General features: G+C 34.6%; 1 protein-coding gene across 4 annotated transcripts in view; it reads left to right on the top strand.

The window, feature by feature from the left end:
* LRP1B (LDL receptor related protein 1B) overlaps positions 1-26,468 on the top strand; it is a 1,910,230-nt gene that overhangs the window by 1,180,143 nt on the left and 703,619 nt on the right. For all 4 annotated transcript variants that reach the window (XM_045479681.1, XM_045479680.1, XM_045479683.1 and 1 more), the window contains exons 18-20: positions 1,445-1,561; positions 24,187-24,267; positions 25,390-25,557. In XM_045479681.1, the coding sequence (XP_045335637.1) occupies positions 1,445-1,561; positions 24,187-24,267; positions 25,390-25,557 (366 nt within the window). The remainder of the gene's footprint in view (positions 1-1,444; positions 1,562-24,186; positions 24,268-25,389; positions 25,558-26,468) is intronic.

Below are 26,468 nucleotides of genomic sequence, written 5' to 3'. Positions count from 1 at the left end.
GAGCTGTCAGCACAGTGCCCGGCACGGGGCTCGAACTCACAAACCACAAGATTAGGACCTGAGCCGAAGTCGGTCTCTCAACCAACTGAACCACCCAGGCACCCCATGGAGACTCATTTTAATGTGTTTGGGTGACTTGCCTTTGAACCACTTTCAATTTTATACCAACTGTTAGTTCACTGGAATTTTGATGAAACAGAAACACATCCTTCTGATTCTTAAGCCCCAAAACAGAAGGAAATCTATGAACTAGGTAAAGTTCTCTTATCATAACTATAGAAATTCTGACCCTAATTGTTCCTCATCTGTCCAATCCTCATCTAACCCATATATTAATAAATGGTGGGAGAATCCCCCTCCTACAAACACTCTTTTCTCTGATCCAATAAAAAGAAGGGGTGGTAGGAAACCGATAATCATGAAAACAAATTTGTATCTCAGACAAAAGAAAAGAGAATTAAACACTTAAAAATATCTAACTATGTAAGTATGTTACTAAGGCCTGGGAGAAGAGTTAGGGTAGCTATCTAGGATTTCATGCTTTCAAAAGTTGACCTGACTGTAATAGAAAATGGTAACCAAATTCCTTGTAGAACAATAACCCCTTCACTGAACAATCAAATTGGCTGCTTTTGGCTAAGGTAGAAAGTTTCCAGGTGTATGTTCATTGAAACCTTTGAGAGAGGCCAAAGCAAAGTTTACTAATATACTTTGATTAAAAGGTTATAGATTTCATTATATAAGTGATGAATCACTAAATTCTACTACTGAAATCAATATTACACTATATGTTAACTAACTAGAATTTAAATAAAAACTGGAAGGAAAATAAAGTTACACATTTTTATATAACTATGCTGAAAAGTGAATTTTAAAAGTCCATCATAAGGCTAAATGTATGTTTTAGAAAATATTTTCTGCATTCTTGTTTCATATATTGGACCATTTTAAGATGTAGAAATAAATGCATTGAAATGTTAGAGGAAAAGAACAATTCTGACCCCATGATTAGAAACTAGATACCCTAATATAATCTCCAAATCTTTCCTACTACATGACAGCAAGTTTTCTTGGTTTATTGACATAGACTCTGCAAAATTCTTTTTTGTTAATTAAAAGTTGGATGAAATTTAATTCAACTGTATATTCATAAGCATGTGCCAGGCAAAAATTGTGATGTAATGAATTCATAGCTTCATTTGTGGACATGTGTGAGGATTACTGAATATCTTGTCATTTAGCAGTACCTGAAATTGAAGGGCAAAGCATGTGAACTTTAGAGAAGATGAGCAAGTTGGCAGTATCAACAAATTAAAATTTACTTTAAAAATATTTTATCTAATAAAGTAATAGAATATCTTATGTGTGAAAGAGTTATTGCATCATTTATTTTACCTGGATGTTATTCAAAAGGCCTTATTTGTACCTTAATGGATTATCTTAGCCAGAACATGCCAGGTGGACCAATTTTCTTGTGGAAATGGGCGCTGCATTCCCAGAGCCTGGCTGTGTGACAGGGAAGACGACTGTGGTGACCAGACAGATGAAATGGCATCTTGTGGTAAGTTGTCTGTGAAACATGCTGTTAGCAGAAGCTATGTCAAAGAGAAAATTCTGTCATTTTGTCTCTCTTAAGAGGCTCTTTATTTCTTTATAAATACTGGTCAACAAGGCAAAAGATCTGTTAACATATTATTACTGCCGTTTAGGCCTGAGTGTGTACTTTAGTGATACCTTTGGAATATATCCATTCCATGAGTCAGTAACCATATTCTCAGCCAAAATAAATGGATCCCAACATTGAGGATTATATTATGAAGTAGTTATAAACCTAATATGATATTCTCAAATGTTCATTATTATCAATCTTATGTCCGTAATGATTATTTTTTTTTTCAAATAGAGTAGCTCATTGGGTAGCATTTGGACTAAATTATGAGTTTCTCATTGACATGCTTATGATATATTCTTGGAGCAATAAACAATACAGGCTGAGATTACATAGTTGGCAATCCATTTGTTTGATTTGCATTGAGTCATATAATTCTGTTATTAGTTTAAGGTATTTTTGTTAAAAGCAAAATTTCTAGTCACTTTCAACTGATCCTTCTTTGGGAAAAAAATTTTATTGTTACATAAAATTGCAAATTTAGTTATTCTCATTTGTACCCATGTATCAATAGATTTTATTATCATTTATCAAAGTGATGTATAGTGAAATATAGTAAGGAAATTAACCAGGTTTTCTAAGAACTTGTGGAATCTTTTAGGCATGGCTATGCATTTTTTTAAATTACTAATGGGGAAACATATATTAGATATGCAAGCACATTTATTAGAATATAATGCAATTGAGCATGTATTTTTTTTAATAATTTAACTACATGTCATAATAGTTTTAACAGTTGGGAAATAAGAAGACTTTGTTTTAATCCCTCAATTTAAAAGGCTCTATTTAGGGGTTCCATTATCTAAAATTTTATCTTTAAAAATTTTCTAATACTAGACAATTAAGTCCCTATAGACATTAAAAGTTGTAACCTTTGAATAAAGTATAGATGAGTAAGTTGTACTGATTGACACTGTAAAGAAGACAATAGCAGTTTTGAAGAAGAAAGTAATAGACAGTCACACAATAACAGTCACTTTTATATTTCACATGTAGACTTCTCAAAGCCTGGCCAGTTAAGGGATTCAAAAAAATGTATCCCTTTCCTTTCTAATGTCCAGACTATTCATGTGGCTGGGTCTGCATCTAGGAAGTTCTATCTATTAGGAAAACTTGATTGTTTTTCTGTTCTCAGCATCTCCTTCCAGAATATGCCAAAAGGGTAATGAATAACCTGCAAACAGTAAAGACAGAGAAGTCTAATTCAGATAAGAAAGTCCATGAAAACATAATAGAATAGGAAAATACATAATGAGCTCATTAGAGAACTTCAATTAGGTCTTTGATCTGACTTGTACTTTTCATGATGTTAGGGGAAAAAAAGGTTGCAGGAAGTTCAGACACATATATCCTATTGAATATTTGCAACACATCTTTGAGATACATACTATTGTCCAGATTTTACAGATAAAGGAGTAAAAAATTGGGACATTTAATAACTTGCTTGAGATCACAAGGCTAATAAATAGAAGGACAAGGCTATGAATCCAGCTATACTTGAAACTAAAACTCAGGCATTTCAGGTCGACTTTGTCTGGGAGTCATGGATTGGGTTCAAATTGGGAGTAGAACATGACATGATACATATCCATATTCATGACTATCTAATTAAATGTGCGTATACCTATAATGAGTTTTGTTCATTGTTGGGTTGGTAAATTTTTTAAGATCTCCTGGCGTGGGGGAGCCATGATCTAATGTTTACCTATTTTTTGTGGGGTAAATACTCCTGTCATGGCCAGTATCAAGTTGCTCACGTGACTTTTTGCGTGTGGATTTGGGAAAAGATGTGCCTACCAATGTATGGTATTTCCATAATACAGATATAATAGACATAACTAACTTCAAGAGCAAAATAAAATTCATATAGTTTATTTTAAATAATGGATGTGTCCTTAATAATTAATTCTTAGAATCCTTGAAAATTTAAAAATTGGTTATTGCAAGCTGGCACAAGATGCTTCCAGTATACCACTGGATAGGAACAACTCTGAAGTGTGTTGTCAGTTTGCTTCTGAAATACAGCCAAACTTTATAGAGTATCAGTAAGCCACATGGGGTAGTCTCAGTACTGTTTCCCCTTTATAAGGTAAGAAACATGTCCTCTCCAAACTTGTTCCTCTCTGTAGTAACATACATTTATCTTTCAGATTGTCATTATGCATCAAAATTTATGTCAGTAAAAGAAGCTGATAGTGAATCTCTAGTAGGCACAATTTTACTTTTAAGTTTTAAGAGAGGGATGCCTAGATGGCTCAGTCACCCAGAGCATCCAGCTTTGGCTCAAGTCATGATCTCATGGTTCGTGGGTTCAAGCCCTGTGTTGGGCTGTGTGCTGACAGCTCAGAGCCTGGAGTCTGCTTCTGATCCTCTCTCTCCCTCTCTCTTTGCCCCTCCCATGCGCTCTCTCTGTCTCTCTCTCAAAAAAACAAATAAACACTGAAAAATTAAAAAAAAATAAAGTTGTAAGAGAGAACGACATGGATTACTCTCATAAAAGAAATTATCTCTGCATTGAGGCACCTGGGTGGCTCATTTGGTTAAGCGTCAGACTTCAGCCTAGGTCATGATCTCACCGTTTGTGGCTTCAAGGCCTGGATTGGGCTCTTGTGCTGATATCTCAGAGCCTGGAGCCTGCTTTGGATTCTGTGTCTCTGTCTCTCTCTCTGCCCCTCCCCCATTCACACTCTATTTCTCTCTCTGTAAAATATAAATAAACGGTAAAAAATTTAAAAAAAATCTCTGCACTAAATGCAAAATGACAAAAATATTATAAATTGTTTAATTTACTGCATCATAAAAAGTCATTTTCCTTGGCAGTAATCTAGAAATGAATGTAAGTTCAACTAATTCCCAGTTTTATTAGGCATCATTATAATATTTGGGCTGATCATATTTTACTTTTCCCATTGGAATCAGCCAAGTTCCCATAGGTTTAATCCTACTAGAAGACTCACCATCATTTATTTTGTTTTTATATTTTAGCTCCATGAACAACTTCTGTTTCATTTCATAACTACTATTTTTCACTGAAAATAGTTCCAAAGTTTGGATTTTAAAACATGAGAATCCAATGGTTAGAAATGCTTCTGGTCGGGGGCATCTGGGTGGCTCAGTTGGTTAAGCATCCAACTCTTGGTTTCAGATTGAAGTCATGATCTCACAGTTCATGAGATTGAGCCCCCATCAGACTTCTCGCTGACAGCATGGAGCCTGCTTGGCATTTTTCCTCTCCCTGTCTCTCTCTTCCCCTCCCCCTGCTTGCACCCGCTTGCGCGCGCGCTCTTTCTCTCTCAAAATAAATAGACTTAAAAATAAAAAAGGAACGCTTCTGGTTGTATTTAGGAGTTGAAGCTTTTGCAAATGAGGGTCAAAATTTAGTGGAATTCATTAGCACCTGTTTAAAACCTAATTCATTTTACTTGCATTTGCTTTTACAAGGTAACTGCACATTTTAGGTTGAAACTATATGTAGGCAAACACATAATTAGAAAGGGCCTTGAAGATTCTCACTTCATCTTTAAAGAGCCTTTTAACTTTTTTGGTAGTCCTCATGTTGGGCAAAAAAGAGACTCTGGAAATTGATTCTGCAAATAAGAACGGATATGTTAAAATAGTGAAGCCTGAGTTAGAAGTGGACTGTGTGTCAAGGAACTAAATGGTCACTTGTTTCAAAGCTATTAGCGTGGATTCTCAACTTTAGCTGTCAGTAAAAGAATCACCTGCCCATGCCTCACCCCAGACTAATTAAATAAGAGTCTCTGGGGATCATGCAAGAATCAGTATTGTTAATGCTTTCCAGTGGTATGAAATGTGCCCTCAAGTCTGAGAACTGTCAACTTAAGGCCAAGGTTCTCAAACTTGATCATGCACCAGAATCCCCTGGAGAACTTATTAAAAAAGCATAAAGAAAAACATAACACAAACCAGAATGCTGGGCCTGATTCTCAGACTCTATGACCCAATAAGTCTTAGTTTGTCCATGATTTGTATTTATATTTATATTTCTAACAGTTGATGCTGATCCTACGTGGTCAAGGGACCACACTTTGAGAAGCACCATTCAGGTTTGATTATATCTTACATGTACTTAGTGATGTGATTATGTTTATATATGCAAAATGAATTTAAGATGGAAGCAATTAACCTAACAAATTTTCTTCCCATTTCCATGTTACAGCATTGAATATAAGAGTGTTTCATGATTAAATGTAAGAACATTTCAGAAAAACTTTTACTCTGCCCCTTGGAAAATTTATCATCAAAAGCAGTACATTTGTTTATTTTAAACTGTAGTTTAACTATTTTGGGAGTGTTCTGTCTTCCCAGTATTTCAATATAGCTTTTATTTGTTATTACTTTTTAATAAATACACGTTAATGTGAGTTGTTAGCTTCTGATTTGTTCAAACTGTTTAATTAAAAAAATACCTAAAATTTATTAACAGATTGAAAGGTAGTTCAATGGAGTCTAATAAAAATCCATTAAAATTTGCAAAGTTAACATGACTCCCTTTTATGAGTGTTAATCTTTTAAATCTATGAAAATAGTAAAATTCTGTCTTATGTAATGTATAATCTTACTTGTAAAGCTACTTGTAATTTTACTCCACATAATTAAGGAGCAAAGAATCAGAAACAAAACTGGCAAGTATCAAACACAAAGAGAAGAGACAGAGCTGTCAAAAAGAAATAATTTTCCAGTTAAATCAGCTTTATATCAAAGATTTGTTTAACTAGTTATTAGAAAACCAAATTTAATGATTAACTATAACATTTTTTTAAGTTTAGTAAGAAAAAAAATGCATATTTGTGTAACCTAATAAATGAAGACTGTTAACCCAATGGGGCACTGGCAAAATATGAGTATTGGCAAGCACTGCTTTCAGTTGCTCCCTCATTCCTTAATAACATCTTGGCAGACGCAATGATTCTGGTAACTCGTTATTTCCAGAACTTGATTAAATCCACTTTGAAACTTCATTATCATATCTTAGTCAAAGCTTTCTTCTACCCCACTGCTGGCTAGATGTGAAGCTCTAGGAACATTGATGAGAGGGGACCATGTTCTGTCTTTCCACCCTACATGACCCCCTCTTCTAGCCTTGGCTCTTCAGTCAGATGGGAGAGATGGATAAATAGGTAGCATCTTTTAAGTGGGTGTAGTGGTAACCTTCTCTGCTTCTCTGAAGATCACAGCCCTCTGACACATGTGCAGTGCAGCTCTTTGAGAAAATGTGAAATCTTCAGAGAGGCATGAGGTCTCATTTCTCTTCATAGTTCCCTCAGCTCTATCTTCTGTTTCCTCTTCTTCTCCCCCCACTTCTAGATTTCTTTTATCCCCATCCCCCCGTTGTTCCTACCACAGATTTCATATCTCATAGTCCTAAGAGTCTCTTTTGCTTGGTGGACACCTTCTTGGTTGCATTACTGTTATGACTCCCCCCCCAAAATAACAGTTTTGGGGCACCTGATTGGCTCAGTGGTTTAAGTGTCTGACTCTTGATTTCAGCTCATGTCATGATCTCATGGTTGTGAGATAAAGCTCCGTATCGCACTCTGCACTGTATATGGAGACTGCTTAAGATTTTCTCTCCCTTTCTCTTTCTTCCCTTCTGCCCCTCTCCCCAACTTGAGCTGTCTCTCTCTTGCTAAAATAAATAAATAAATAAATAAATAAATAAATAAATAAATAAATAAATAAATAGGAAAAAAAAAAAGTTTTGCTCTCTCTTGTGAGTACACTTTCCCCCTGCTCTCCCAACTGTGATCAGGTTAGTCTCCTAATGACCCATCCGTTCTTTCTTCTCTACATTCAGGGTAAAATGGTTAGTCTACCTCCTGAGCAGCATTAATTTATTTCTCATGTACCCACAAAATTTCTTGAATTATTGTCATGGAGTATCCCTTCCCTTGAGTCTATTGGTCTTTGCATAAAATTGTCTTGTGGGCTACTCTTCTTTTGGAAGGAACAGCTTCAGCTATTGGGATTTATGTGTAGCATGCGAGAGTACTTAGATTCTCCTTGTTCTTAGTATTGGATCTAAGTGGGCCAGTGTCATGTCAAAAGGAAAAATCGCACTATTACATGTTAATTATTATTCATTTTCTTGTTCCTTCTCGCTCTCCTTTCCTTCCTTCCTATTTGCTGTTAAAGCTTGCAGGCACTTGCTGACCAATGCAGACAAATTCTGCACAATGTGCACAATGCATATTTACTCAATGCGTGGACATTTATAAAGAATGAGAAAACCATTCATTTTATCCCCTCACATTATAAATAAGGAAATCAAAACACTAAAAGTTGTGTGTCCAAAACTGCAGAATGAGTTAGTCTGACAAGCACTGGACTCAGGTCCATTCTCTTTGTTTCAGAGATTCACAGGTTTTGGTGGCTGCCTGCACATGTTATCTAAATCAATCCCTCATCCAATGTAAGAATTCTAAAACTGGTCTCAGAGATGCTTACCCAGTCCTTGTTTTGATATTTTCAGGAACAAAGAACTGGCCTTTTCGCAGGGTAGCTAATTCTGTTAGTCAGTAATTGTCAGAATATTCCTCATTGTTGCAACCAACATCTGCCTTCCTAAAGATTCTAATCAATGATACTTGTTCTGTTTTCTGAAGCTACACAATCTAAATCTATAACCTTGTCATAGGATCACTCTTTAGATAACTGAAGGCACATTCCTGCCTACCTAACCCTTCTCTTTTACAAGCAAAAAACACCACTTCTTTCAGATTTCCTTACATGAACATTTGTATGTTATTTCCCTCCCAATTGCCCTACTATGAATATACTTGGATCTTTAATGACGTTGGTAAAATTAATGTTCTAAAATGGGGAGTTGATGTCCAATGGGTTAGAGTTTCAGTTCTACAGATGAATAAGTTCTAGAGATCTGTTGCATAATGATATGAATACAGTTAATGTTACTGAATTACGCACTTAAATATGGTTAGAATGGTAAATTTTATTTTATTTTATTTTAATTTATTTTGCCAAAATTAAAAAAAATTCATGGCCTATATAGAATTAAACAGAACCTGGTATCCCATATGTGGTATTTTTGAACAGATTGAAATGGATTTATTACCTTCAGTAATTTCTAGGCTTCTGTTAACGCAATTATAAATGGGAGCCTTATCACATAACTCCTATGTCAAGTGCCCAGCTAATTAAAATAACTAAACTTCTCTTATGACTTGATCACTCCTTTTGCTCCTTTTGGGTGCTTCTAATGTTTAATTTTCAAAATTTTTTACCTTTTATTTTGATAATCTCCTCATTGTTCCTTATTTACCTATTTCTGAATATGTACATGGGTCTGATCTTTTCCACTTTGTGCTATTACTCTTAGATTTCCATCCTCCTATAACTGTTAACCGTACTGCTGTCTTGCAATTTTGAACCTATGATATTAATGAAGTCTCCCAGTTTTATGGAATTCAGAGATTTGATAAGCATAATTTTTAAGGCTGTAATCAAATCATAGTAACAACGGTGTTAAACTTTCGGCAAGTAATTAAAAACATCCTTCAGGGGAAACTGATTTAATAATTAAAACTGTACAGAGACAATTTTGAACCCATTAAATTTACCACCATCTTGCATGCATGATACTTTCATTTTTCATCAGAAGATTTATTAAACATTGCCAAAAATATGAGAACGCTTTGTTTATGGCATTTTCATGATACATCCTTATCTAAAAATTGTATCAGCAAATAAATGAATCTCATTTGGCATAAATTTTTATTTTGTTCTTGAGCAAAGAGTCTCTTTAAAAATGCTGACAACATAATGTTTTAGCAAGTTAATACTAGAATTATTGTCATATATATATATATATATATATATATATATATATATATATATAAATTTTACCTTTCTATTGTTTGCAAATTTTCACTCATTTTTGAATTGGAACAATATTATTTACCATTTTCCAGTTTCCATACATCTTTCCCATCTTCCATTTATTTCAAAAGCACTGCCAATATTCTGAGATCAAAAATATATGTTTCATAACTTCTTTGATAACTTGTTTCAATGTGGAGATAAATTCATTTTTGGTAAGTAGGTGTTACAATTTTCTCTCTTTGATTTGATTTAGAGCTTTAACTTCCTATCAAACCTGTTTGTTCTTCACTCTCCAATCTGGCAATAATTACTTCCATTCAAATGACAGAAACCAAAGAAATTAAGTTATTTGGTTTATGCCTTGTATCCCAGATGGTCGTGTTCTGCTTTCTCATGTTCTATACATTTATATTTAAACATTTTTATTTTGTTTAGAAGTGGCATGCAAGCTTCTGCTAGGTTCTCTCTTATGTTATTCTTATGGGTATGTGACATGCTTTCTCCTCGTCTTTGGTTACGGTTCCCTGTTTTATACATATTTGATTAATAAGGCTCTGTATGCAGGAAAGTGGGGAGTTAGGAAGACCCTGGTGAGCATATTGAAAGCCACAGGCAGAAATTATTAAAAACAGCTTTTAGTTCCTTGACCTAACTCAGCATTTCCCCAGCTTCTTGCTTAAGGGTATGAATCACACAGGGTGCTTGGTACTAATAAATATCCTCAGGCCACTACCACCCTCCCCCAAAAGTTCATTCAGTAGGGCTCACATAGAGTCCAGGAATATGTATTTTGGGAAAAGCACCTCCTGTGATTCTTATCCTAGAGCAATTCCAAAAAATTTAATAAGCTATGTGATGTCAACATTCCCTACAAATTAGAATTTGTTAAGGCTACTACAAATCACCACAAACATGATGGCTTCACATAACAGAAATCCATTCTCATAGTTTTAGAGTCCAGAAGTCCAAAATCAGCAGTGCTCCACTAAGAGAATCCTCTGCCTCTTCCAGCTTCTGTTGGCTGCTCCACCTTGACTCCAATCTCTTGTCTGCATGTTCACATGGCCTTTCTCTGTGTCACTATCACATCTTATAAGGACGCAAGTCCTTGGATATTTAGGGACCTCCCATAATCCAGAATGAAAGAATCTTGAGATCCTTAATTACATAGGCAAAAACCCTATTTCTAAATAAGACATTCACAGGTACCAGGCTTTAGAATGGGACATCTCTTTTTGATACATACATTTCAACCCATAACACCTGAGGAAATGTAGTATGTCCTGTAGTACCAACTGAAGTATAATAAAGGCTCAAGTATAAGTACTTTTAAAAGCTGTACATATAATTCTAATATACATCCAGGTTTGTGAAACACTCTCACCATTCTAATTATTTACTTTTGCCTCCTGGCTAACTTCTTATCCAAACTCTCTGTTACATACCAGGAATCCTCAGATGTTCTTTCTTTTCCATAGTATCTGGAGCTTTGCACTACCAAAAGCCACTGGGCAATAATAACTCTAAGTGCCTCTTGGTCCTGACAGAAATTCAGTCCCTTAAATTTCTGTCAAGAATAAACATGAATTCTTCTGACATTTCAGCAGCATTGATTTTACACACACACACACACACACACACACACACACAATCAGAATCAAATGAGAAAGAATATGTAAAATCTCGGTAGTGGTTAGTATCTAGTAGTTATTCAATAAGAGATGAGCTATAGCCTTTTCTTCTTTTTTTTCCTTCCAAACAATTTTCTTTATCAAATGGAACACACACACACACACACACACACACACACACACAATCAGAATCAAATGAGAAAGAATATGTAAAATCTCGGTAGTGGTTAGTATCTAGTAGTTATTCAATAAGAGATGAGCTATAGCCTTTTCTTCTTTTTTTTCCTTCCAAACAATTTTCTTTATCAAATGGAACACACACACACACACACACACACACACACACACACACACATTTATTTTTCAAACTAGAGTTGGAATTGGGCCAAATGACATTATTAGAGAAAATAACATTTCCAAACTCTTATTTTTTTAATATTAAGTTTAATATTTTGAAAGATGTCAGGTTGAAGTATCCTACTGATCCAGGAAACAAATCCCTTCTATCATGTTGAATTGGCATTTTGAAAGCAGAAAGCTGTGTGCATGTCAGTGTTTGAGCCATTTGTTGCTGCCCCTTGCTGGGATGAGATAGTTTCTATAATTTGAGCAGAACTGAGGTGACTGAAGTTGGGGTTTTACCCCAGGGTACGTTGCCAAAAACAATCAGGATGTAACCTCTGTGAGTTAAAGTATATAAGCAATTTCATAAAAATTGCTCTTATTAATAACATGCTATTTTTTTAATGATAAAAATGAAACAGAAAAATAAATCTTAGGCAACCTGACTACTATTTTGTGGCACTGAAGAATCTATTCCTTGTGCCTACACAGTGCTAAAATTACTAATCCTAGAGTATGAATTAGAATAAGAAATATATGACAGAATACCATATAAGGACAGTTGTAAAAATTCTTGTATTTTTGGGGAGCCTTTGTGGCTCCTTTGGTTAAGTGTCCAACTTTGACTCAGGTCACGATCTCACGGTTCTGTGGGTTCGAGCCCAAATCAGGCTCTGTGCTGGCAGCTTGGAGCCTGGAGCCTGGAGCCTGCTTCAGATTCTGTTTTTCCCTCTCTCTATGTCTGCCATTCCCCCACTCATTCTCTCTCTCTCTCTCTCTCTCTCTCTCTCTCTCTCTCTACCAAAAATGAATGAATGTTAAAAATAAAGAATTTCATTAAAATTTCTGTATTATTTATTTATTTATTTATTTATTTTTAATTTTTTTAAACATTTTATTTATTTTTGAGACAGGGAGAGACAGAGCATGAACAGGGGAGGGTCAGAGAGAGGGAGACACAGAATCTGAAACAGGCTCCAGGCTCTGAGCTGCCAGCACAGAGCCCAACGTGGGGCTCGAACTCCTGGACTGTGAGATCATGACCTGAGCTGAAGTTGGCCGCTTAACTGACTGAGCCACCCAGGCGCCCCAAAAATTTCTGTATTTTTAAAATATAGATATTTCAAAATTTGTTTTTTTTTTTCTTCTGGAAGATATGGTCGTATACGCACACACACACCAAAATTTCCTGAAATATAGTCTTAACATAAGTAGAAACCAAAATACATTTATTTGAGTTACTTTTTATATATTCTGAGTTTTTATAGACATTATAAATCAGTTAATTGTTTATTTCATGTAGTATATTTGTTGGGGAGAGTCTTTTTTTTTCAAGTTTATTTATTTTGAGAGAGAGGGAGTGTGTAAGTAGGGAAGGAACAGAGAAAGAGAGGGAGAGAGAGAATCCCACGCAGGCTCTCTACCACCAGTATAGAGACCAGTGAGGGGCTCCAGTCACGAATCACGAGATCATGACCTGAGTTGAAGTCAAATGCTTAACCAACTGAGCCACCAAGGTCCCCCTCATCTGGTACATTTCATTGGGAATTTCCAATTTACAAAAGCTATTATTTCTTTATCATTTCTTGAGACAAAAAAAAAAAATCTAAGTTCATTATTTAATTTTTAACTTTTGGACTCAATTGAGTTTAGATTTATTTTAGTACTAATTATTTTAATTGCCAAGGATCCCTATCACTGTTAGATATAAATCTGTCCTTTGGAATTTTTTTGTTGTCCTAAAATGTGTAAAAACAGAAAATGTAAATTTTTCCTAATGTTTATTTTTGAGAGAGAGAGAGAGAGAGCGAGCGTGAGCATGTGCACAAGCAGGGGGGTGGGCACACAGTGAGGGAGACACAGAATCAGAAGGCAGACTCCAAACTCTGAGCTGTCAGCACAGAGCCTGACAAGGGGCTCGAACTCATAAACCATGAGATCATGACTTGAGCTAAACTCAGCCCCTTAACCGACTGAGCCACCCAAGTGCCCTGAAAATGTAATTTTGTATAAAGAGACTATATTTTTAGTCTCATGCACTATTTTCTTCCCATCAATGTTTATGTATGTTCAACTTTCACCTTTCTTTAAAAAGATTAGCACCAACATACTACTTAACTGTTTTTGATCCTATATGTCTCATCAGCTGTCACATTGATTCTTACGTTCCTCATAGTGAAATGTCTTGGAAAAGTTTCATAAATTTTATGTATCAATGTTCCACTCAGTCTACAATAGACGAAAACTGTTTTTTCTCCTCAAATCATTCCACAAAAACTGTATTTTCCAAGCTCAACAGGAAAAAAATAATGTGGGTAATGCATTTCCATTTACCTCTCATGTTACCATCATGTGGTCTTTCTCCTTGAAATACTTCTCTTGTCTTCAGTGACAAGATATTTCTTGGTTTCCCTCCTACATATTTTCTGGTTCCTCTGTCTATGCCTAACTATGAAATATTCTTTCAGTATTTTCTTTGATAGAGGGAGTTGATTTCTTTGTAGGAAATTCTCATTTTTATTTTATTTTATTTATTTTATTTTATTGTTTCTTTTGAGTGGGAGGAGAATAGATTTTTCACTCTCGATTCAATACTGCAAATAATTTATAGGTGACTTTAGTTTTCATTAATTTCTTCTTGGCATCCTAATATATCACTACAGTGTTTCTATACATGAATTTAGTTTTACTTATCTTGAGTTAAATTGTGGTTCCTTAATCTAAAGTCAGGTCTTTCATAAATTCTGGGAAATTCCAAGAAATCATCTTTTTGATTATTACCTATCCCCATTTTCTCTTTCATGTTTTTGGACTATGAATTTAATATTTTCTCTTTTTAATCTATTCTCCATGATTCTGTATTTATTATAAATTATTTTTTATCTTTAAACTGCAACATTGGATATTTCTTCTGATATGTCTTCTAGTTTAGTAATTCTTCAAACATACTAATTTATAATTTAATCACTCCTTAAAGTTTAAAATTTCAACACTGGTTTTGATTTCTAAATGCCCTATTTGGTTCCTTTTCAAGTCTGCCTGTTTTTCCTCTGGGTGTATGTATGGTTGTTTTAACTTTATTTATTTTGAGAGAGAGAGAGAGAGCACAAGCAGGGGAGGGCAGAGAGAGAGAGGGAAAGAAAAAGTATCCCAAGCAGGCTCTGCATAATCAGTGAGGAGCCCTACCTAGGGCTTGAACTCACAAATGGCAAGATCATGACCTGAGCCAAAACCAAGTGTCAGACACTTAACTGACTGAGCCACCCAGGTGCCCCATTAAGGTGTTTTTTTTTAAGCATGCTTTTGTTTTATCCTTATCTTTATCTTTATCTTTATTTTATTGTTTATTTTATTTTATTTTTTGAGAGAGAAAACACACAAGCAGGACAGGGGCATAGACAGAGAAGGGGGGGCAGGAGACAGAGAATCCAAAGCATGCTCCTCCCTGATAGCAGTGAGCCCAAGGTGGAGCTTGAACTCACAAACCTTAAGATCATGACCTGAGCTGAAGTCCGAGGCTCAACCAATTGTGCCTCTCAGGCAGGCGCCCTTTGCCTTTATTTTTAAAATATGTTTTGACTTCCTTATTTTATAGTGTTTATTATATTTTATTCTATAGTCTCTGTCATATACCTGTTATGAGACTGAAGCACTATCTACTGTGCTAATGAGGCATTTAGATACTTTTTAAATATCTGAAGATCTTATGGATTTAATTCTGCCATTTTTTGGATCTGCTAAATTTCCACTCACCAGATACATATTTTTTCTTTTGCTTGCTTGTTAGCTCTACTTCTTTCCTCCCTCCCTTCCTTATTTCCTCCCCCCTCCCTCCTTTTCCACTTTCTTCCTTCGTTCCTTCACCCCTTTTTTATTGTAATTTTTTGAGCCTGTCTTCTATGTTTTTTGGCCCTGTGAAAGTCTTATGAGGCCTGTCTTGAGGCCACGGCTTTCCTGAACAACCTATTGTCCTATTGTCTGAAATATTGTATGCCCTGAATTCATCTTTACTTTGATTTTTTTTTTTAATTGAGGTTTTTTGAACTATAGACAGTAGAGCTTATGATACAGTTTCACATCTATAAATTTTGGGATATATATATATATATATATATATATATATATATATACACACATACATACATAATACACATACACACACACACACACACACATATTTTTTTTTTTCCATTCACAATCCAGGCTGAGACCTCTCTTCATACTGGGAGGGGATATTATCTCCTCCAACCTTCCACTGAGGGTTTAGCCTCTGAGGGTCCTGGGTCTATGCTCAGATCCACACCTTAAGAGCAACTAAGAAATTATCATATCATTTGTTTAGTGTTGATATTAAAACCCAAACATCTAGATTACTGATCCAGCATTCTTCTACTGCCTTTGTAGGCAAAATCAGTCTCTCTCTCTCACTCACTCACTCACTCACTCACTCACACACACACACGCATGCCTACACATATTCACAAAGCTATGGAAACTCAATAACCTAGTTTTCAGTTCTCTTTTCATTTCTCAACTCTGAAAATTTGTATTATTTTCTTGCATATGCACTATGTATTAAAATGTTTGGTTATTACTTTTGCATTTTTCATTTGTCTTTCTCATTGCCAGAAGTGTTCTATATATCTTTCTAGCTCTTCTGTTAATTTCATTCATACATTCCATGGATGGATGTTCCATTTGACCTCTAAGCGTCTCTTATATCAGTAGTGATTATTTCTAAATCTATCACACCAGCCAATTTGTAGCTTCTAAAATTTCACTACATCTATCTTACACATTACTGCAGCTATTTTGAAAATATTAGTTTTTTAAACATTTTATCTACTCTGACTTCTGGGCCTTCAGGAATGCTGTCTTTCTAGAATATTCTAAAAGCATCCCTTCCCCTCCTGTTCTCCTGATTTGATGTGAACATATTATTCATATTGGCTTGTATATAACTTCCTCTGGTGTGCAATAGCTGAGAGTAGTTTTGATGCTTCTGTTCTGGGTTGCAATAACACCTTGTGTTGCTTATATCATAGCATTTATCAGAGATTTATTGAAGTCGCTTGTTTAATTATACTACAAATATTTTCTTACTAGATTGTAAGCATGCTTAGAAATGAAAATGGTGAACTTTGTATTCCCAGTATTTAGCACTATTTTATTCATTCATTTATTCATTTATTCTAGGTGATGTATCACTAAGACCTAGATCTCTGTCTTGTATAAAGTTCCCAATATTCTGAATGATTAAAACTTTTGAAACAGTTTTCTACTCTTTTACAGAGGAAACACTTGAGACCAGAGATGTTAAGTAACTATCCCCAATTATATATTAATTAGTGAGAAAATCAGGATTTTAATCCAGGTTTGCCTGCCTACAAACTCTGTTCTTTATATAGGACTTACGTGATGTATAAAATAAGGTTTTATGTAACAACAAAGAAAGAGCAGCAAAATGAAGATTATTTGTGGTACAATGTTTTCTTATGGTTTTCACCAAAGTATATTTACTTTATTGGATCTTTTGAAGTCTGTCCTAAGTAAGTACCAATTCTCAAGAGCCATAGCTAGTATCATTATCAGGAAATGTTATATATTTTCCCAGAGGATATAGTCCTATAATCTATATAATTTTAAAAAGCACTATTTTCCCATAACCACATTTAATTATACCTTAGAATAGATAATAATCAGAATTAAAATGTAAGTGGATGGCATAAACGACAGAAAGAAGAATTAAAATTTTCATCCTTCCCCAAATTTTTCTGCACTATGATGTTTTAATAAGTATTGGTATGATCAGCATGGTATGGGGAAAAATAATATATTTTGGAAGCAGACTAGTATCCAGATTTTACTCTGATACTTGCTGGTTATGCAGTATATCCTCAGGCAATTTACGTTGTTTTTGTTTTACAATTCAGGTTGGATATAAAAATTTCAGGGCTGTTGTGAAGAGTATAGGTAATGTATATACATAGCTAGCTTAATATCTCATACTTAATAAATAATAACGTGTAATGTGCATTATATCATCTATTTCAGGTTTAGACAACACTTTCCTATCCCTGGACTTCTATAATATTCTTAACTTGTCATTTATTTTAATTTGGATCCTGTATACATTTTCCACATGATGGTCACCTTTATATACATGTAGGATGTGGACTACATACTCTAAAAACAAACCTATGATAGCTTTTCTTTGAGAGTTCAATAATTAGTTAATTAGAATTATTCATTTTGAGACCAAAAAGGAGAAATAAGTAGGAAGATTCCTAGAGATAGGAAAGAAACAAATTGGATCTAAAAACTACCTCTAAGCTTTGTATACTGGATAAATAGAAGTACCATACCAACGATGATTACCCTTGAGAGAGAGAGAAAATTGTTGCCATTTACATAATAGCATACATATAACCTGGCAATAAATTTTAAGTGAAAGATATAATAGATAAATTGAGCACACCACCTGCAACAATAGAAGATTTCTTAACAGTCCATTACTCCACATTAAACATTCTATGAGGTTGAAGTAACTACAGAAATAAAATATAGTTTTCTTTAGTGTAATTTTAATAGGAAAAAATGTAAGCCACTTCCTTTTATATATTTTTTTCTCTTTGTCAGAGTTAATCAGGTAATCTTTCCAAGTGTCTTGCAATCTGTGTCTCATGGAAGATCCACAGTCAAAGGCTATTTATATAAAGTCAAGAAAGAAAAGATTGTGTTTAACATTTAACTCTTTGTCAAATATAAGAATTCATGCTGGTATTTTAAAAAGAACAAGTACCTAGAAACAGACTGAAATATTCAGATACTCTTTTTAACTTTTAAATTAATGCTAATAGGGAAGAACAGAGAAAATGTTTAATTTAATTTAAGTAGCTTTTGTTTTATTTTTTAGGAGAAGATGTATATTGTTGTCAGAACTTAAAATTTATCTGTCACTATTAGATACTGGTGATAACATACTAAGAAATTATGGATACATTATTTTCCAACATTAGTGAAAAATGAAGTGTCCTATATTATACTTAAATTTTTGGTGGAACTCTTAAAATGTGTTGCACATTTGACTGCATTAAGTGTAGAAAATCCAAAGATAATTTAACGTTTTAAATGTATTCTTATTTTTTTTTTCCGAAATTCAGTTATTATCTTTTATTGGAATACTGTGATAACCCCAGGAGTTATTTGGGAGATATGCCCCATTTTTTGGCTAATAAAATGCTTTCATTAATTAAATTAATACCTCTGTTCTTTGTAGTGATTTGCCCTATCCTTTCTTCTAGTCCTCATTTTTTAAAACTTTATATAATTTGCCTCTTGTCCTATACTAAATCAGACAATGTGGTTACCAAGAGAAATAATGTAACTATTATGTAAAAAATAAATCAGAAATGAGATACAACCATCTAAGTACATATATGCATCATATGCATGTATGTATGTTGTATTCACTGTGGTCAGGTATATGACTTATTTTCTTAGAGACTGAAGGTATACCGGGTTTTAGATTATTTTATTTATTTTGAAAGTTTTTACCCTTTAGAAGCTAACGTTCAGATTTGGGGTACGAAGGGAACTGGATTTTACACTCAGAATCTGAGAGGTAGAATCCTAAAGGTCACTTGGAAAACTTACTGAACAATGAAGTATTGCCAAATTTCAGATTCTCCAAATGCTTGGGGTGTTTTATCACTTTCCTGGTTAAATGTGTGATTCTGGTTAATACGTTCCTAAATATATAGAAGAGAGATTAAAAAATGTGAAGTAACCTGTTATAGATTCAACAAGATTTGATGTTATTTTTCAAAACTAGATCTCATCATATCATAGAATGTGCATTTTGATTTTATTCATTTTAACCATAACTTACACTGATGTTTAAAATCACTATTCATATCTACTGTACATCTTCTAAGCATTAAACATTTATGCAAAGAAGAAAACATATTTTGGACAACATTCCTGTTGATTCTTGAAACATAAACACATAAGTTTTCATTATCTTGTCAGGTAACACGAGAAAACTCTTTTAGAAGTATTGATTAAAGGATGCCTTGGGCATTTTCACTTCTTTTGAGCACTTCCCCTTATATGTCAGAAAATTTGTTGAGTCACATCATTGACAGCTTTTGATACAGTCTTTTCTCTCTTCATATCAGTGATTGCCTCCTTTTTACTTCTGTCTTTGAATAATGTTTAGGCTCTGATCACATTTTGGGGGTTTATAAATTAAATTTATTCTAAAATTTGTATCTTGAAGCACGTCTTTGGTAATCATAAAATTTAATGGGGATTTGTTCAGTTTTAGGATAATTTTGATTCCTATTCCAATACCTCAGATGTATATACTCAAATGTAACCACACAAAGAAATAGCTTTTTAAGAAGCGAAAAGCAGGTAATCAATGCCATATCAACCAGATCTGGTATGAGCCCACCACTTTCCCCACATGTTACTTATGAAGTAATATCAATTTATGTTGTCATTTGGGTAAATTACCAGTAGTAAAGATGGCTGTCACTTGTAGTCTTCCCACTGGTTGCTACTGCTGGGCAGTCTGCCTGATTCTCTTTTCCCAGCTCAGCTACACACTAGAGAGAATTCTCATGGGCTCCAAAGTTGACTTAGTGTTTCACCATTTTAAGAGTGAGGATGAATATTTTAGCCTCCAATGTAATTTGAAATATTATTGTGAAGATATGGCACAGGATATGTCTTTGACACTATCATGCAAAATTAATTTGCTCACATTTTACTATTCTAGCTAGTTGTGACTTGCCAAAAACTATACATTAATATACACTTTTAACTTAAGAATTTCATAGTTTTTAATAAAGGAAAAAATGCAAATCATTCTATAAAAGTTCTAGCAGTGCCATTAAAAATTCTTACTTTCTGACAATGCCATCATTCATGTGATTCACTGGTTAAAATAGTATGAAAGTGCTCAGTAACATAATTTTGGGTATGCTGTAAAGTCCTAACTCTTAGGGATGATCCAGAATAGGCCTGCAGGGGACCTTTGGGAAACATAACTGTTAGACAGGCCCAAGTCCCATAAGAAGAGCAGGTCCAATATGAGGTCTGATTGTAACTGCCATTCAAACCTTCTTATCAGTAGTGCAGTGCAGGAAACTGCTGTCCCCAGGAAGAGAGCATGATGGATGACAGCATCCTTTCCAATAGGTGAGAGGGCCTAAAGATGGAGGGCAAGGGCATGGAGCAAACTGCCCATGTGTGAGCCCCATGACTCAGCCTTCAGGCTACCTGGGATTGGTACTTAAAATATTAAAAGATTTTTTGTATTCCAAGATTTTATTTAAATCCAAGTTAGTAGTAGAAGTTATTTATTCATCACTTACATATAAAACCCAGTGTTCATTACAGGTACCCTCCTTAATGCCCATCACCCATTTTAAAAGAAAAATGAAGGATAGACCTAAAGATGCATGACCAAAATCATTAGGTAAATCTTGCATGTTCTTCTGTATAAAAAATAAATTAAATATTGATAGTGCTATAGAATTTAAAGTTAAAAAACTTTAGTTTTTAATTTTTTTAAAGTTTAATTATTATTGAGAGAGAGAGCACAAGCTGGGGAGAGGCAGAGAGAGACAGAATACGAAGCAGGATCCAAGTCTGAGCTGTCAGCACAGAGCCTGATGTGGGGCCTGAACCCACAGACGATGAGATCATGACCTGAGCTGAAGGCAGACATTTAACTTACTGAGCCACCCAAGCTCCCCCAAAGTTAAAAAAAAAACTTTAAATTATTGCTAACAGACACATGAAAAGTTGTTCAGTATCACTCATCATCAGGGAAATACAAATCAAGAGTACAATGAAATACCACCTCATACCTGTCAGACTGATTCAAATTAACAACACAGGAAACAACAGATGTTGGTGAGGATGCAGAGAAAGGGAACCCCCACTCTTGGTGGGAACACAAAATGGTACAGCCACTGTGGAAAACAGTATGCAGGCTTCTCAAACATTAAATAGAACTACTCTAAGACCCAGCATTTGCACTACTAGGTATTTACCCAAAGGATACAAAAATACAGGTTCGAAAGGGTATATGTACCCTGATGTTTATAGCGGCATTATCAATAATAGCTAAATTATAGAAAGAACCCAAATGTTCATTGACTGGTGAATAGATAAAGAAGTTGTGGTATATATACACAATAAAATATTACTCAGGTATAAAAGAGAATGAAATCTTGCCATTTGCAATGACGTGGATGGAGCTAGAGTGTATTATACTAAGCTAAATAAGTTAGAGAAAGACAAATACCATATGGTTTCATTCATATGTGGAATTTAAGAAAGAAAACAGGCAAACATAGGGGAAGGGACAAAAAAGAAAAAGGGAGGCAAACCGTAAGAGACTCTTAACCATAGATAACAAACTGAGGGTCCTCAGGGGGAGGTGGGCAAGGGATGGGTTAAATGGGTGATGGATAATAAGGAGAGCACTTGCTGTAATGAGCACTGGGTGTTATATGTAAGTGATGAATCACTAAATTCTACTCTTGAAAACAATATTACACCGTATGTTAACTAGAATTTAAATAAAAACTTGAAACAATAAAAAATGATAGTGTTATAGAATTTAAAGATAAGGGGCGCCAGGGTGGCGCAGTCGGTTAAGCGTCCGACTTCAGCCAGGTCACGATCTCGCGGTCCGTGAGTTCGAGCCCCGCATCAGGCTCGGGGCTGATGGCTCAGAGCCTGGAGCCTGTTTCCGATTCTGTGTCTCCCTCTCTCTCTGCCCCTCCCCCGTTCATGCTGTGTCTCTCTCTGTCCCAAAAATAAATAAACGTTGAAAAAAAAAAATTAAAAAAATAAAAAAAGAATTTAAAGATAAAAAAAACTTTAAATGATTGAAATGTCCAACATTGTAAAATTATCCAGTAGTGACTAGCATGGAAACCAAATGCTAAAACAGTGGAAGTATTTAAAGACACATTTCTAATAAATACAAGGAAGTCTACCATACATAATGGAACAATTTATGAGAAATACTTAAACTTCAAGTTGAATACATCTATAAACTAAAAACATAGGTATAGTAAAAGCAGCTTAAGTACATTCATGGATAGTAAATGAAAATAATATAGGAAATTGGTGATGGAATAAAGAATGGAGGGAGAGTTTGATGAAGTAAACTCTAAAGACCTGTTTTTTTATTAAGGAAATAATGGCCAGTTTTAGGCAAGCGTAACTTTTCAGAGTTTATTTTCTTACAGCTAAAATGATTGGATATAGTCAGTGTTTTGTTTTGTTTTAAGCTAGGAAAGATATTGTTATTATTCATATAGTTTCCTCTAAATAGTATTCAAAACTCCAAAAAAAAACTATAGATAAATATTTGTGTAGTTAAATAAGAGGTTAATAATTTGGCTGAAGAAGTTTGGACAGCCAAACACTAGCCTGCTCAGCCATCTTGGTAGGCTTGAGACAGAGCCTGCAGAGTACAAGTTGAAAATATTTATGGTCTCCCTCCCACCAAATATAGACTATGATTGTAAGCCACTTGTTTTAAGGAGAAGAGCAGCCATTTGCTACAAAATGGCTTTGTCTCCAGCTGTCAAAAGAACAATATAAAAGAATGTGGGGCACAGATCTATCTCCATGTGTCAATTTCTTTGTATCAGTGAACTGATGGAGGTTTTTTTTTTTCTTCTTTTTCTATTTTTTGATGTCTGTTAAATGAGCTCTTGTGGGTGATGGTTTTATAATTCTATGAATATTGTGCTGAGAGCTAAAATACCTGGTATTAAGCACATTATGTAAACTATGTGAATTGCTTTCACCATAAATGAAAGTCTTTTTCCTGGCAATTGTATTCTTTGATTACTACTACCTTTTGCCTTTTCTTTTCTTTTTCCAATCAGTCTAGATTATTTTCTTTTCTTTTTCCAATCAGTCTAGATTATCTGATCATTTTATGACACTTTGCTGAATTGACTACTCCTTTGAATTAGCAAGTTACCTCTTTTTAGAATCTTTTTCTATGCTAATTCTATGTCTATGTTTAAATTTTTTGTTGTTATAGATATTTAGGGGTTAGGAAAGGAGGTCTTTGGATTTAATAGAGTAAAATTTCATTTTGAATTCTAATTCTTTACTGTTGTCGATTTTCAGAGAATTCTTGTGTTTTGTGTTTTGGGTTTTTTTTTTTTTTTTTTTACCTTAGAATTCACTCCTCGAAACATTTATAACTTTATGATATCCATGAACTGATTTTATTGAGATGTTTTGTTTGTTTGTTTTTACTTTCACTTTTTGATGTTGACATCTCTAAAAGGCAAACTTAGATCTTACTTTCCTACTTGGTTCTCTGTATTCAGTAAAGGCCTTTCTGTTTAAAGTATACACACATTACTTTGCGTATAATGAATACAAACGGTCTTTCACCAAATGATTCTCCTTGCCTTTCAGTCCCTGTACAGTATTCATTTAAAAAATATTAAAAGTATGGGTGTCCTATGTCCTCAAGAAGTTTATGTCACTATATTTGTATACTGCTTCCTCTGTGCCTTTTGTCAAAGACAGGGGTGGAGTTCTGGTCCCATTAGCAAATGAGATACAATTTAAGCCAAGCATAGTCAGTAACATCTTACCTATTGAATGTTTTTATACCTTTCCTAGAATTTCCAACTTGTGAGCCACTAACTCAATTTATATGCAAAAGTGGAAGATGCATTAGCAGCAAATGGCACTGCGACTCTGGCAAGTACTACTGTTCACTGTATTGCACTGATTTGATTGGGGGCCTGACTGTTGGTGAGACATAGTTCATAAGAGAAGCTTGCAGAGCCAACAAAATGGCTAAGACAAGTGGTAAGAGGGCACCTGGCACTTCAGCAGAGATTAGCGTTAAGAGTAATGGAGGTCAACATCTGTCCCATGGGGCAATGAAGAGATTTGTGTTCAGACATTATGCTGGACATCGTCTAATTCGACAGATGTGAAGTAAAGGGGATAATTGAGGAAATGACCTGGACAATTTGAGTTCCCCAAAGCATTTATGTAAAGTGCTCTGTACTCTCAGGACAGAGGAGTTTATAAATTATTATGGAATTATCCAAATGGTCTCATTTCTGCCACCTTGCTATTTATGTACAAATGATGTTTTTTTTTTTCTTATACTCAATTGTATCCCTATGCTGAATTATACCGAACACAGGTAAATGAATTATGTATAAATCATACATTCTCAGCCACTGATTTCAATTTAATCTATTTCCACTTCACATTTCTCTCACCTCCCTCCTGCAATGGTTGTTAATAAAGAATATAAATCATTGCTAATGATAGTGACAATTTCCCAGTATAAATACACACTTATCAGTTAGTAGGGGAAGGGGAGTACGTAGTCACTCTTCATGTTGGAGAATGGAGAAGAAAGGTCTGAATTAAAGATACGGTTATACACTGTGGGGTGTAGAGAGATTGTGGGTCTGAACAGTTTTCCACAATAATTATATCACCAGCTGTATCATTTCATGAAATTCCTGCACTCATCATTGTCCTCTCATTTTATAATTATTTCATGTCGCATAGATTTGTTGTCAATGGTTAGTCATTTCTGAGTGAAATGGAAATTAAATTTTAAAATCCAAGTCAAGGATTTCTTTTTTCCTCTTTGGTTAGTAGTTGATGTGAAAGCACAAGGAAAGCAATGTCAAAATGAAAATAGTTCCCCCACTGTCCATGGGAAAGTTGATCATTGATTCCTTTATCAAAAACAAAAGAATGCTCTATATACAAAAAGAAACGTTAGAGATTTCGGAAGAAAAATTTTCTTCCTGGGTCAGTTTTCACTCCCTTGATGTTGGTGCTTCTTTCCAGATGATGACTGTGGGGACGGCAGTGATGAAGTTGGCTGTGTTCACTCTTGCTTTGATAATCAGTTCAGGTGTTCCAATGGCAGATGTATCCCAGGCCACTGGGCCTGTGATGGTGACAATGACTGTGGAGACTTCAGTGATGAAGCCCAAACCAATTGTACCAGAGAAGGTCAGTAATTTTGTGACTCTATGAACTATCATTTTAAATTGATAAATATATATATATATTTTTTTTTGAATATTTCAGAATGGATATTATATTTTACTCAGCAGTTAAAAACATATATATTTGGAACAGTGTAAAATAATTTACAGATCACTTTCACTCTTTTATTTCTCTGGTTTCTCATTTTAATACCTCCTTATACTCCGATACCTTCTGTGGTTTTGCTTCCTACTTTCATTAGATGCTTTAGTTACTACGACTTTAATCCTCTCCAACTTCTAAATTGCCAAACCCCAAACCCATCCCCAAGGAAAACAAACAAGCAAACTAAACAAAGAAACAAGAAACGCATAATTTTTATTTTATTTGAACACCAAATTTGTTTCCTTAAGGCTTGAAGTAACCTCCTATTGATTGTTGATTCATTCCAACTGAATAACTCCTAGAATGCAAGCTGCAAGAAGAAAACTGTGACAACGGGTCGCAGCATATCCATGGGCGGCCATACCCTGTCATTTGCATGCGTTACTTTGCAAAATTTGATCATCCATAGGGCATGTTAACAAATTAGAAATCATGTTGGAAATATCATAGGAAAAAATCATTAGGCTGCCAAACATTCATACAATCAGTAACATTTTTTTTTAAGTAGAAGTTTTCTTTCTGCTTAAGAATTTGGAAGAATTTGTCATTCACTCGTTCATTTATTCTACTGATATTTATTGAAGACTTTCTATGTGCCAGTCACTGTGCTTGTAGAAAAAGATAAATAAAAGGATAGAGAAATGTGGTCCCCATTCAGCATTTAAAATCTAGCAGGCAAACAGAGAATAAAGTGATCTATTTAATGAGTTGGGTATTGGAGTGGGAGGCATATATTGAATGATAATAAGAAAGGAATCATTTTCAAAGTG

This window comes from Leopardus geoffroyi, chromosome C1 (assembly GCF_018350155.1).
Source record: "Leopardus geoffroyi isolate Oge1 chromosome C1, O.geoffroyi_Oge1_pat1.0, whole genome shotgun sequence".
In the NCBI taxonomy this organism is placed as follows: domain Eukaryota; kingdom Metazoa; phylum Chordata; class Mammalia; order Carnivora; family Felidae; genus Leopardus; species Leopardus geoffroyi.
The sequence above is the reverse complement of the archived record's forward strand: the minus strand, read 5'-3'. Positions and strand labels throughout refer to the sequence as shown.